Source organism: Merops nubicus, unplaced genomic scaffold (assembly GCF_000691845.1).
Source record: "Merops nubicus isolate BGI_N331 unplaced genomic scaffold, ASM69184v1 Scaffold38459, whole genome shotgun sequence".
Classification (NCBI taxonomy): domain Eukaryota; kingdom Metazoa; phylum Chordata; class Aves; order Coraciiformes; family Meropidae; genus Merops; species Merops nubicus.
Genome location: NW_008630897.1, coordinates 1 through 10,719, shown reverse-complemented (window position 1 = coordinate 10,719; position 10,719 = coordinate 1). Strand labels below are relative to the sequence as shown.

Genomic DNA, 10,719 nt, shown 5'->3' with positions numbered 1-10,719 from the left:
TCCGACCCCTCCTGGTCCACGGGCAGACAGCAGCCCACGGACCCACCGGGCGCCTTCCACGTGGAAGCGGCTTTTGGGGAAATTCCAGTGTCTTTTAATGCGCGTAGCTTCTTGCGGAGGAGCGTTGTTAATTCATTAGCCTCGGTACGCTTGGGGGTGTCGCTTTTGAAATAGCTAATCTAGGTTTGTTTATTTTGTTGTTGAAATGCCGCGATGCCACAAATACGTATTTGAATAGCTGAATGTATGCGAATATTCATAAGGCTGGAGGTTTAGGGAGAAACGTAGGCGTGTTTTGACCGGTCCCTATCCAAGCCCGACATTTGGTTGTGTGGCTCAAGCCTTGAGAGGTGGTATGGTGAGTCTCCCAGCTGGTATGAGGGAGGGGGAAGAGAGAGCGCATCTCGGTCAGCTCTTGCTGATGGAAGATGTGAGAGTTTGGGTTTCTGTGGGACTGGAGGGCTGTAGGAACACCGAAATGTTTGTTATGATCTCTGTCCTCTGGGGACTTTGTAAGCCTTCCACTTCTGTATGGCCTCAGGCCATACAGAGAGAGAGATAGGGGCATTGTAAAACCATTTAGGAGAAACGTGATTGGCACGGTACAACAGAAGTGAATGGTGTTTATTTCTCACTTCTGGTGCCATATAACTGAGTTGTGGTTGTTCAGCCTGGAGAAGAGAAGGCTCTGGGGAGACCTTATGGTGGCCTCGCAGTACCTGAAGAGGGACTACAGGCAATCTGGGGAAGGACTGGTTACAAGGATCTAACCAATGAGGGCTACAATGAGGGGCAATGGTTTTAAACTAGGGCGGGGGAGATTTAGATTAGACATTAGGAAGAAGTTCTTTCCTCTGAGAGTGGTGAAACACTGAAGCGGGCTGCCCAGAGAGGTGATGGAGGTCCCATCGCTGGAGACATTCAAGGTCAGACTTAATGTGGCTCTGAGCAACCTGATCTAGTTGGGGATGTCCCTGCTTGCTCCAGAGGGGTTGGATTAGATGACCTTTTGAGGTCCCGTTCAACTCAGAGCATTTCATGATTCTATAATTCTATGATAACAAGAGGCTCTTAATGTCACCTTCTGGTGTGCAGATAAAAGCATACACACTATGCTTATTTTAAGGCTCAGCAAAGCAGAGAAGGATGCGGTCTGTTCTTGGCATTCTCCTGTTTCTCCTGGGAGCTTGTTTTTGGCTGAGCAAGGCCTTCTGCTGGCTCTTGCTCCTCTTTGTGAGACTCTGATGAGTAGTGAGTTCAGTCAAGGCTGAGCCAGAAGGATGTGGTGGTGAAGGTTTCCTTGTTTCTGAAGTCACAGGTCGCCTGCTGAGTGGTAAATCAGCTTGTGAGTACATGCCCCCGCTGGAGGCAGTTGCCAAGGAAGTCAGTAGTACAGAATTGTTTTGAATTGCAAGACCCGCGGCTCTGTTTCCCATCCCAGGGTCTAATTTGACAGGTCCTTGCACAGCAGTTTCAGAGCACAGAGCTTGTTAAAGGGGTGCTGGCTAACAAAGCTGTAGCACCCGAAAAGCCTTTATGCTGGCGCTCCACATGTGAAGAGGGGACACGTCACATGCCCGAAGTGTTGTACAGAAGTGTTTTGCTTGGAACATGAATGCTTGGAAAGTAACGAGGTGCCACTGCAGATGACAGGCACGCTTTTGAATCATGCAGAATTAATTCAGAAATAGCTGTTAGTAGTGTTTGGATCAGCAAGAGATTAGATTTTATAAAAGAAGAGACAGTAGCAGTTGACGGAGCATTTGGAACTGCGTTCGTATGCTGACGTGCTGTATTCTCATCGTTGTCAGTGGTTTTGAAAAGTAGAGGATAGTTTCCAGGTAGGTGTTGCCTATGGAAGGTAACATTCTCAGTGACTCGCCATGTGATTACGATAGTTGGGTATTCTTTATTTTAGGATTAATGTAGCTTGAAGGGTTTTGGCTTGTTTAATTGCCAGTTTAAATAAAGCTATGTAGAAACTATACTCTGCTGTTCCGAAAATAGCTGAATGTACTAAAACTTAATGGAGTACTTGGATTTAGCAGTAGGTTGACTGGGGTGAAAATTAACATAGCTTTTCACAAGGACAGAAGGAACCATCCTGAAAGTCCCAGGGGTTGTTGCTGTGACAGATTTACAGGCTCAGGCATAATCCGTATTCACCTTTGGTAGAATCAAAGTATCCCTGTGAAGATTGTAAAACCGTGCGATGACAGCTTGTTTCATCACTTGTTCCTTCTTTTCTCTGAACACTTACTTGCCTTTCACCCTACTGCCACTTGTGCCAGTATATTACTTTACCATCCAGAAGGTTTCAGGTTTTTGTTCATTGATGCCGTTGAGAAATTGCAGAGATCATCTGGGATATTTCTTGCCTTCCTGGATTTCATTGCTGGCATTGAGTCTCAGACTGGTTGCATGGTGTTGACAGTCCTGTTGACCATGGGTCCAGCTGTGTGTTTATTCTGTGCAGTAATACACGACTTTGCCTCTCTCTGCCTTCCGTGTCTTTCACACATTTGAATGGTGTTTAAAATTATACAGTGCTGTTTGCCATGATCCCAGGATCTCAACTCGTAAATAGTTTTGGGTTTTTGGTTTGGCACCTATCAGCATTCTGTCTGGGGCCCTCTATTCTTGTAGCACTTGCCTGCAGTTGTCAGCCTTGGAGGACTTCCCTGTGTGGTTGGTTTTCTTCAGGGTTATGAGCCAATTCCAGTGCCTGTAACCCTTGGGTGGTGTGACTTGGGCTTGCCTGTAGGTCTGGTCAAGAGCTTTTCCAATGTGAGTTGAAGGTGTAACTTTGCACAAGTTTGAGTTTTGTGAGTATGTGTTTGAGATTAAACTGGGATTATTTCAGTTTGACTGAAATGAATAAGTAGCAAGTTTGAACGTTATCAAAATTATCTGTCCTCTGCTTCAAATAGGAATGTCCATACATGGTGCAAACTTGAATGAGGGGAACACAGCCCAACTGATCTGTTTTTATGGTAGGAGCAAAAATGGAGAATTACATCTAGCCCTGCTTTCTCACACATGTTCTCCTGATACATCATTGTCAGAGAAGAATGCGTTAGTGTGACAATTGGCAATGAAAGTGATATGTACAAATCCCTCTTTAAAAAGTTACATATGGTTGGCAGTGACATAGAAATGACTGATGCTTCCCTCTGAAGCTGTGGGGGTGCGTGCAGGCAGCTCCCTCCTTCCAGCCTGCCCGGGTGCTGCCTTGCAGAAGGGTGAGTCGCATCTGTTTTGTTATTGGGAAAGTTGCTTTTTCACTTGAGACACGAGAACTCTTCCTGTTGTCACGAGAAGTAAAACATCTCACTCCAGGCTTTTCTTTTTCTCCTTGCCTAACATGGCAGGTGGAACTTGTGGGGCTGGCTCTTGGAAAAATGTTTTGGCTGGTGGGGACCTCAGGTGCTTTACCTTCCCCATCATTCGTGTGGTGAGTGTGGGAGCGTTGCCCAAACAGGTCTGAGGTACCTCCTGGTCACGTTTTCCCTCTCTGTCATCCTTTTCCTGGGTGACAGACCTGCCAGCCTCCAAGGGCAGACACGAGGTGCCTGGTTATGTCCGAGCAGTGACTCCTCCATGCAGCCCAGCAGGTCCAGGCACACTGGTGGTGTTTTGTCAACTTCAGAGATGGGGAAACTGAGAGCTGGGGATGTCTCGAACTTTGATCTTTTGTTGAAAAAAAAGGTTAGTGTTGTTTATTCTGGCAGTTGTTGGGGGGTTGCGCGCACTGTGTAGCAAGGAATATCTGCTGCTGCTTTCGGAAAGTACCTGGTGGGTGTTTTAAACAAGTAAGTGTATTTTATGTGCAAAAATAACTGAGCTCCATAGGTATAATATTTCTTACTAGAAATAAGACCTTAAACTTTTTCAGCAGCTGCTGAAAAATTATTTCCAACTTGTACTAGATTTTTGGTACTTTTGATAACTGGTATCTTTAAAAGACAGTGTTTGTTTCTCATATCCCTGCAGCATTTCAGCAGACTGTTGTCTGTACCTGTAGTCCTTTCATGTTGAAATACTTCCCTGAGCAAGTTGAAATGTTCATCACCTTTCTGCCTTCCTGCCTTTTTTAAAGGTTTAGAGACAAAATGATTCTCTCTTGGAGTGCCTGCATCTTTCAAGCATTTAGAATATTAATGTTTTTACATTTTGTGTTTAGGCAGATATGTATTTTATTGGTATACGCTGCATTTTTGACAGTTGAAATGCAAGGCTCTGATGCTGATTATATAATCAGTTTCTGAGTGTATTTTCATGGAAAGCTAAAATTGGAAATGCCAGAACTATACAATAAATAACAGCAAACTAACCCATCGTGGCAGAGGTGGTTAGTTCAAGCCTGCCTTTGATCTCCATCTGCAGATGGTAGTGGACTTGTGGAATAAACTTGACTTGTGACTTCAGGTGTATAAGTAGTGGCTGTGAGCAAGCTTGGTCATGAGGGTCATCTTCTTAAATTCCCGGAGTACACCAACTCTGTATGTGTGGGGTGTTGTCTGTTACTAGCCTAAGCCCTCTTGGTGAAATGTGAATTTTTCAATGACTGAATGGGATTCTTCGTAGTCAGGCTGTTGGGAGCAAGCCTGGGTGAAATCCACACGCAGCTATAGCACACAGCAGGCAGCAGAGAGGCTTCAAGAAAGAGTGGAGTGCGTGACGTGTACATCTGGTCCTGGGGATGTAGAAGATGAATGTCTGGGTGCTGATGAGTGATGCAGACACTTTTCTCCCCCCAGCATTTCTGTGGATAGCAGAAAGATTTTGCAAGTGTACTGGGATGCATAAAACCATGTTCTGAAACTTTGCGAATGCTTTCTGCCTCAGTTTTGAAAGCTGGATCTGTTTTAAACCTAGCCCCAAATCTGGAGTCTGTATTCAGTTATTGAAACAGTCTGTACAGAGTTTTCCCGGAGTTTAGCTAAATGAGGTACAATTTATGCAGAGCAAATTTTGTGATACAGATTTATGTTTGTGTAGGAGTATAAAAATAAGTTGTACTGTTGCCAATTTTAGTTAGATTGGCATGTCTGACTTGTGTCTTCTGTCTTGTTTTGAATCAGAAACAGATACCCAAGGATGTGGCTGACATTTTTAATGCCCTCAGTGACGATGAAGATTTTCTGGGGTTCCAAGATGATGGTTCCAGACAGAAGTTGTTGTCAGAGGACAGCTATGCTAATTCTGATTCCTTGGAGTCAGAAAAAAAGGTAGGAATGGATTACCATGGCCAAGTTATGTTCTTTGGGTGCAGCAGTACTCTGAGCTTATGTCAGGGCTGCATGAGCCATAATTCACAACAAAACCATAATCTGCAGTCCTCATATTAAGAATAAATGTAAAGAAATTTACTGTCCTTTTTAAGGTTCAATGATTGCTTTGAAAACCTCTTTCTTAATGCAAAAAAGGAAAATGGATTTCATTAGAAGGTGAGTTTAAGTGAAGTAGATAAATGTAGCAAACAGGAAAGAGAGAGCCCATCCTAGGCTGGTGTGCTCTGGATACACGAGACAGTGGAAATGCATGATAATAGGTGGGCGTTTATGAGTATGCAGACTTGAAGGTATTTCTTCCAGAAATCATCTCAGTGCTGTTTTTGCAGTAAAATTGTGTTTTAGCACCGAACACCCAAAGAAACTATTAGCTGCTGCTGTAGCTGTGGAATTTGGTGGTTCTCTGCTGTCTTCGTGGTGAAGTAGCTTGGATCAGCATAAGGATTTGGTGTTTTTCGTTCTCTGATTTGGTAGCTGGAGGTACCACCTGAATTTAGAAGAAAGGAAGAGAACTGGTGTGCTGTCTTGGCTGCTATAAAACATGGTTTTTAGTCTTTTAGAAGCTTATAATTATATACTTTATATATATGGGCTAATGTACTAAAAGATACCTTTGTCAGCTGTGCTCTCAAGGTACCTCTGGTCCCTTAATAACAAAATTGAAAATGCTTTTTTTTTTTTTGTTTTCCCTCCTTTTACTAGTTTGTCAGGTCAGTACCTGGTTAAGAGGTGCTCAAGGTGAGAAAGATGATTAGAGTTAGCAAAGGGAACAGACTGAATGAGCCTTGCGGGTATAGCCACAGTCTGTGCTGTGGAGAAAGACAGTGGCTAAAACGTAGCAAAATATATTGGGCTCTAAATTGCTTCATGGTGGTACGGGAAACTTCAGAAAACCAGGAGGTAGCTTGTTCTTGTGTTTGTGGCTTCATGTGGGGCGTGAAGGAGCATCGAAGAGGAGTGGTGTTGGTGCTTGAGGTGGAGCCTTGTGTGGGAGCCTGCTGCTTCTGCTGCCTGCTTGGGGACTGTAGGCACCTTACTTTACTTGTCTCTGCCTTGGTTTCCAAACTTGTAAGATGGAGATAATTATCATAATCTTCCCTGCAAAGCATTTTAAAATCCTCTGATGAAAAGTGCTGTGGAAGAGCTAGGTTCTATTACTTTAACATGCATTACTGGGAATCCCAGTGAGACTTGTTCCAAATTTGCAGCTGGTACTGTAGCTTTCCTCACCATTCCTCTGTTTCCCTTGGTCTGAGAATTATTTTAAATCTCTGTCAGTGTTGAGTTTAACTCCACTACCACTAAATGGTACAACTAAACCACAATTTTTTTAATCCTGAGTTCCATCCATTTATGATGCCAAACACCACTGTTGCTGAGAATGACCATAGGCACTTCTTGTGCAGGAAACAAAAATGTTTTGGTGTGAAGAGCAAAACTACGTGAAACTCAGAAAAATTTTGCAGTTTCTGGGGGAGGAGGCAGTGCAGCTGCACTGTTGGGATGGTGAATGAGATGTTAGTGCATCAGCTGTTCCCTTTTTAATGCATTTGTGTGTCAGCATCCGAGTAGTGACTTCTGCCTGTCTGGTTTTCCTCAGGGCTTTCTGCTGTCCTACTCCCATAATCTCTGCAATTCTGCTGAGTTTCAGCCATTTCTCATGTAGGCATCCCTGACCTGTATTTTACCTTGTGCAGACCATTCTTTGTAGGTGTAACAGCATAGCTCTACAGGCATTACTTTTAATCACTTTCGCTAACAAACAGCTTATTTTTCCTCCCTTCCCCTTCACTGTGGAATTTCTTGACAACACAGAATGCATAAAACCTTTAGTTTCCCTCTAAGAAATGCAATTTAACTTTAAAGGAAATTCCCTATTGTGTTAGTTTCTTTTTCAAGCAGCTGCACTGCAGCTATCAACAGAAGAATACAGTAATTTTGCTTGGAGAAAACTCATTCCATTTACCCATAACAATTTTTAGGAGACATTTAAGCGTAAAGAAACAGAATATGCAGTAGCTCCTCGCTCCCATTTCCCTCTAAGTTTTTGCACTCATCTATTGTATCTAGTTTTCACTAGACATTAATGTAGTGTGTAACTAAAGTCAGGGAAGGGAGGGAATTAAGAGGAAGAATAAAGATATTTAGCAAGTGCATCGTATGAGAGGTCATTTTGGTATCTCATGTAGGCAGAAGAAATGGCAGAGGAGAACTGAGGAAACAAACTAAAGTGAGTGTTGTTGACTTTCAAGAGGCAGGTGTGGTGGGAACATGGGTTATGTTCCTACCATGAACAGGTCTTCAGGAGATTAACACAGACAAGTTGACAGATGGTCTTCTGCTAATTCTGATTTGAAGTATGGAAATATATTTCTGATTTAGTAAATGCATTGTGTTTTATTGGTTTATAATGTACATATTGTGAAGAGTGTTTCAATGATATCTTTTCATGGCCTGACTTTTTACTTCCTACTGTGTAGGCAGAAAATTAGGAGCTAACCATGGAACATGTTGGGATGATAAACTGCACCGTTAAACTAGAGAGCTGACCAGTTGGAAGGTGGAGGAATGTTAGTCAGGCTGTTCAAAGCTCTGTGATTTTGTGTTGGTGTCTGTCACTTCAGTGGTGGTGTAACAGCGTAAGCAGGATCAGACTCCACGTCTAGGAGCCTTGCTTACTGCTGTAGGAAGCCCAGACGCAAGTGCTGTTCCTACTGCAAAGTGGAAAAAGGAGAGCTCTTTCTTACTGAGGTTGTGGTTTGCATTTTCTTCCATTCAGGGCTTATTTTTTCACATCCAGAAGAAAACGTACAAAACAACATGATAATTTATATGTAAGAAAACTGATAAGTTTATCTTTATCATGTAGTAGTGAAGAAGAGGAGAAAGAGGCAAAGATGAATGTTTCCCCCACGAGAAACCCCTCAGTTAAAGCCCCGTGCTCAAAATGATGAAAAAAACGCCTGCTAAGTTAAAATAATTCAGTGCTGAAACACTGAATGTCTTCTTTTTTTTTGACAAGCTTTGCCTGCAAAGTGCTTTCCCAGTGTAAGCCATCTAGTTGGTACCTGCCTGAACCTCAGAACCTGTTTATTGTACCTGTGTGACCACTCTGTGTCTGACTGTCTCACAGCTGCTGGCTGGTGTTTTTACAGGGGGTTCGATTCCAGTCCAGATACCTCACAGAAGAACTGCGGAGGATTTTCACTGAAGACACTGACTCGGAAGCAGAAGTGTTTGAAGGCTTCTCTTCGAGTGAGGTGGATGGGAACGAGGAAGGAGCTCCAGTAAAGGTGGTCATCTGCACATGAATGTATATGTTGGTTTCTTTTTTTTTTTTTCTGTCTCTTCTGTGTAAAAGTCATGTTCTAGTAGGAGTGTTTCTGATACACCATGATGTTCTTTCTTCAACCTGGAGAAAAGATGTGTTGTCTTGAATGAGAAAAAAAATCTTTATTTTATATTTTAAAAAAATATAAAAACAAAGCTTTATTGATATCTATATAAAACAAGGTTGTTGGAGCACTGAAACAGGCTGACTGGAGAGGCTGTGGAGTCTCCTTTTCTGTAGACTTTAAAAACCCACGTGGGCATGTTCCTCTGCAGCCTGCTGTAGGTGACCCTGCTTTGGCAGAGGGGTTGGACTAGATGATCTCCAGAGGTCCATTCCAATCCCTACCATTCTGTCATTCTGTGATTTATTCACTCCAACATCACCTACTGAAAATGAGAACTTCTTCCCCTGCTTGTAAACTGTGTTGGGCAAGATTGTTCCTCTGAAGACAGCCGTGTCTGTATCCCAAACAATATTGATATGTAGACTTCATATTGGTTTCTGCAGAAGGAGAAGTCATGCATTGTGAACTTTTCAAAATTTGTTGATTTAGTTGAATTTATGAGAGTGCCTTCAGGTGGTGAGACTGCTGCCTAGAATTAGTGATTTAAAAATTGCCTTTCTTGTGTCACAGCTAGTAACGTAACATGGGATTCTTCCTGCCTCTAGAGAGCGGAGTCAGACCTGAGCGATGAAGAACGTGATAATTTGCACGTGAGCGAAGAAGAGGAGGAAGAGGCAAAGAAGAAAGCTTCTCCCAAGAGAAGAAGCTTTGGCCTTCGTGTTGCCTTGCAGTTTCCCACCAGAAAGTCCTCTGAGAAAAAAATACCTGAACAGGCTTTTTCTAACTTGCCTGTAAAGGACTCCCTCACACCTCTTTCAAAAGAAATAAGCTGCAAGCAGTGGGACAAACAAGAGGGCTCAGCTTCAGAGTCTGAAGAAGACATAAAAGAAACACAGGAGGAAAGTTCTAGTGCTCTGCTTAAGAGAGCCATGAATATTAAAGAAAATAAAGCCATGGTAAGACTTATGAGCAGTGCTTTGTTCTCTGATGTTTGCATTCCAATACTTAGCTTCAGCACAGTTGAATATTGGGGTTCCTGATGGTGCTGTGCCAGGACTTTGGGAAAATCTCATGGTGATTTGTGTTTGAATTTTTCTACCAGGGAAAACCCTAGAAGACCGTCAGCACTTAGATGCTTGCCTTCAAAACAGCCTCAAGTAGGACTAGCCTGCTTAAGTTTAAAACCAGAGTTGAACCAAGAATTTCATATGTGTGTGTGAACAAAGTTACAGATGCCCAACTTGCAGCCTCGTATTCAGAACATGTCAGACAACCAGCTGGTCCCTTCAGGTGGTTCGTGGTGTCATTTGCAAAATAGTGTTTCTGCTTTTAATTTTTCTGACAGATCTGCTGCAGTTACTAATTGGATAGCCAGCTAAAAGCTGCTAAGGGTGATATATGTGATTTTTCCGTTGTGTGGGCTTTACTGTATAACTACTGAAAGTACTGAAAGTGTGTGTGGGTGTGAAAAAGAGAGACACTGATTGTTCCCTAACGCTTTTTCCTGTATTGTCCAAAATGCCACCAGCTCTCTAATTGTCCTGCTGCTGTGCAGATCTGAGTTGGTGTTGAGTCCTCAGTGGCTCCTTCACTTGCAGCTTCCAAGCAGTCTTGGGGCTCAAGTACACTTCTTGGGTGTGTGGTCCTGCAGCTCCCACATAAAAACTTAGGTTAGAAACACAGGTACAAAACTAAACCATCTTGTATCCTCACTGTGTTGGTCTTGCTGCTCTTCCACCCTTCTCAACTTCCACTCTTCCTTCTAGTTCAACCATTGTGAAATTGCTCGCATCCTAGTTGCGGTGCTGTAATGCCATTAAATAGCTCTGCCACGCTGGAGTGTTCACTGAGAATTGCCGTATCCAGCGTTTAATGTCATGATTGGTATGGCGGTCTCAGAGACAGCCTGGCCTGGCTCATCCCTGCAGTTGCTGGCTTTTTAGAAGACAGCCTCATCCTGGCCTTCCAGAGCAGGTCAGTATTGTTTTGACCTGTCAGTCACTGCTGTTGAAATGATTGTCCTGCTG

The 10,719-nt window shown here is 43.1% G+C and overlaps 1 protein-coding gene across 1 annotated transcript; it reads left to right on the top strand.

Moving 5' to 3' along the window:
* Nucleotides 1–5,084: 5,084 nt before the first annotated feature.
* LOC103779784 (cell division cycle-associated 7-like protein) lies at nt 5,085–9,648 on the top strand (the record flags this gene model as incomplete). The annotated part of the gene is made up of 3 exons (XM_008947430.1): nt 5,085–5,231; nt 8,450–8,587; nt 9,307–9,648. Coding segments are annotated over 3 exons (627 nt in total), but the record flags the coding sequence as incomplete, so codon positions are not given.
* Between the last annotated feature and the right edge of the window lie 1,071 nt (nt 9,649–10,719).